This window comes from Phodopus roborovskii, unplaced genomic scaffold, assembly GCF_943737965.1.
Source record: "Phodopus roborovskii unplaced genomic scaffold, PHOROB, whole genome shotgun sequence".
NCBI lineage: Eukaryota > Metazoa > Chordata > Mammalia > Rodentia > Cricetidae > Phodopus > Phodopus roborovskii.
In genome coordinates, this window is record NW_026126549.1 from 19,769,362 (window position 1) to 19,771,562 (window position 2,201).

The following is a 2,201-nucleotide window of genomic DNA, read 5'->3' on the forward strand; positions in this document are numbered from 1 at the left end:
TATTTTTCCATAATTAAGGATTTAGTTGAGAGCCAGTAGATACCTGTCCTATTTGCTTTCTATTGCTGTGATAAACAGCATGACCAAAAGCATTTCAGGGGGAAAGAGTTTTGAGAGCTTACAAGCTCAGTCACAGTTGGTCATGGAGGAAAATTAGGGGGGAAACTCAAGCAGATTCAGGAACAAAGGGAGAGTGCTGCTTACTGACTTGTTCCCCATAGTTAGATTATTTGCATTATTATACAACCCAGGACCTCCTGTCCAGGGATGGTACCACCCACAGTAGACTGAGACCTCCTACATCAATCCTCAATCAAGAAAATGTCCCATAAGCATGCCACCACCACCCAAGTCCAATCTAGGGCAACTGATGAAGGCAATTCCTCAAATGAGGTTTTTTTTTCATTCAAAAGGACTAACTCTAGTTTGTATCTTGTTGACCAAAAATAACCAGCACAAATTATATGCAAACTAGTTAATACTGAGGCTGCAGCATAAAGAACACAGCGCTAAGCAGAAAGGCATCTTCAGTATCTTGCAACTTACTCTCCTTTCTTTCTTTCAGTGCCTTTATTTGCTCACAGTCATGGGTCAGGTCTTCTCTGATACATCTAAGAAAGACGACAATGAAGACTCAATGTACAGAAGCTTTACTGAATATTTTAAGAAGATTAAAGTAGAAAACAAAATCATTTCTCCAGAAACTATCCAGTCAATTGAGTTAAACCTAAAAAAGGGAAATATGCAGGAGACAAACACTGTAATCATGACTGCTTTAAAAAACATTGATAGTGTCCCAATAAACATTGCTGTGACAGGAGAGTCTGGGGCAGGGAAGTCCAGCTTCATCAATGCCCTGAGGGGTGTGAAAGATGATGAGAAAGACGCAGCTGAAGTTGGGGTAACAGAGACAACCATGAAGATAACTCCATACAAACACCCAAGAATTAAAAATTTGGATATATGGGACCTGCCTGGTGTAGGAACTCTGAAATTTCCACCAAAAGATTATCTGAAGGAAGTAGAATTCCAAAAGTATGACTTCTTCATTATTGTTTCTGCCACACGATTTACAAAACATGAAATAGACCTTGCTAAAATAATCACATTGATGAAAAAGAATTACTACTTTGTGAGAACCAAGGTGGACTCTGATCTAGACAATGAAAAGAAATGCAAAGCACGCACTTTTGACCAAGAAAAGGTCCTGCAACAAATCCGAAGTTCCTATCTGGATACCTTTCGTAACAATAAAATCGATGAACCACTGATTTTCTTGATCTCTAACCACAATTTACGTGACTATGATTTTCCAGCCCTGATGGACACCCTGATAAAGGATCTTCCTGTTCAAAAGCGTCACAATTTTATGCTTTCCTTGTCCAACATTACAGAGGCAGCCATTGACAGAAAGTACAGCAGTTCAAAGCAGTTTATCTGGTTGGAAGCCTTCAAGGAAGGCGCTTTGGCTACTATTCCTGTACTGAACACCATCCAGGGCAGTGATATGGAGAAGCTAGAAGCGACTCTATACCACTACCAAGTCCTCTTTGGAGTGGATGATGAGTCCCTGAAAGTCATTGCTAAGAATTCCCAAGTGCCCATAGAAAAACTGAAAGAAAAACTTAAATCCCATTCTTTGTTGGAAAATAAGGAAGAGGAAACATTAAGAAAAATGTTGTTAAAATATTTGGAGAAATTTGCCTCAGCTACTGGTGGGCCCCTTGCAACAGGGCTTTACTTTGGGAAAACCTTTTACTTTCATCATCTCTTCCTTGATATAGTGACAGAAGATGCCAAAGTTCTCCTTAGGGAAACATATTCAAAAGACTAAGTAAAATGCAACTCACACACAGCTACTGACCATGACAACATCAAAAGCTTAATGCCAGGGAGTCATAGATAAATTCCTCTTCTGTTATGTTTTTGTTTACATTAGCCAATCCACTACCACCATGGGAAAACCTACCACATGGGAAAACTCACATGAGGATCATGTGAGTTAATGTCAGAAGCTGACAATCTCCAATCCCTCTTCAACTCTCTGTGCTCCTCCATACCTTCTTTCCAGTCTTTCAACTACACATACATACTTGAATACACACAAAACACACACACACACACACACACACACACACACACACACGTATGCATTCATACACACCTGAATGAACATTACTTCTCCTCCCTCATTAAGCCTG

General features: G+C 39.8%; 1 protein-coding gene across 1 annotated transcript; it reads left to right on the forward strand.

Annotated features, from left to right (window-relative positions):
• The first annotated feature begins 576 nt into the window (after positions 1-576).
• On the forward strand, positions 577-1,962 carry LOC127234147 (interferon-inducible GTPase 1-like). The gene has a single exon (XM_051200924.1). The coding sequence runs from the start codon at positions 587-589 to the stop codon at positions 1,832-1,834; it is 1,248 nt and encodes a 415-aa protein (XP_051056881.1). The 5' UTR covers positions 577-586; the 3' UTR covers positions 1,835-1,962.
• Positions 1,963-2,201: the final 239 nt, after the last annotated feature.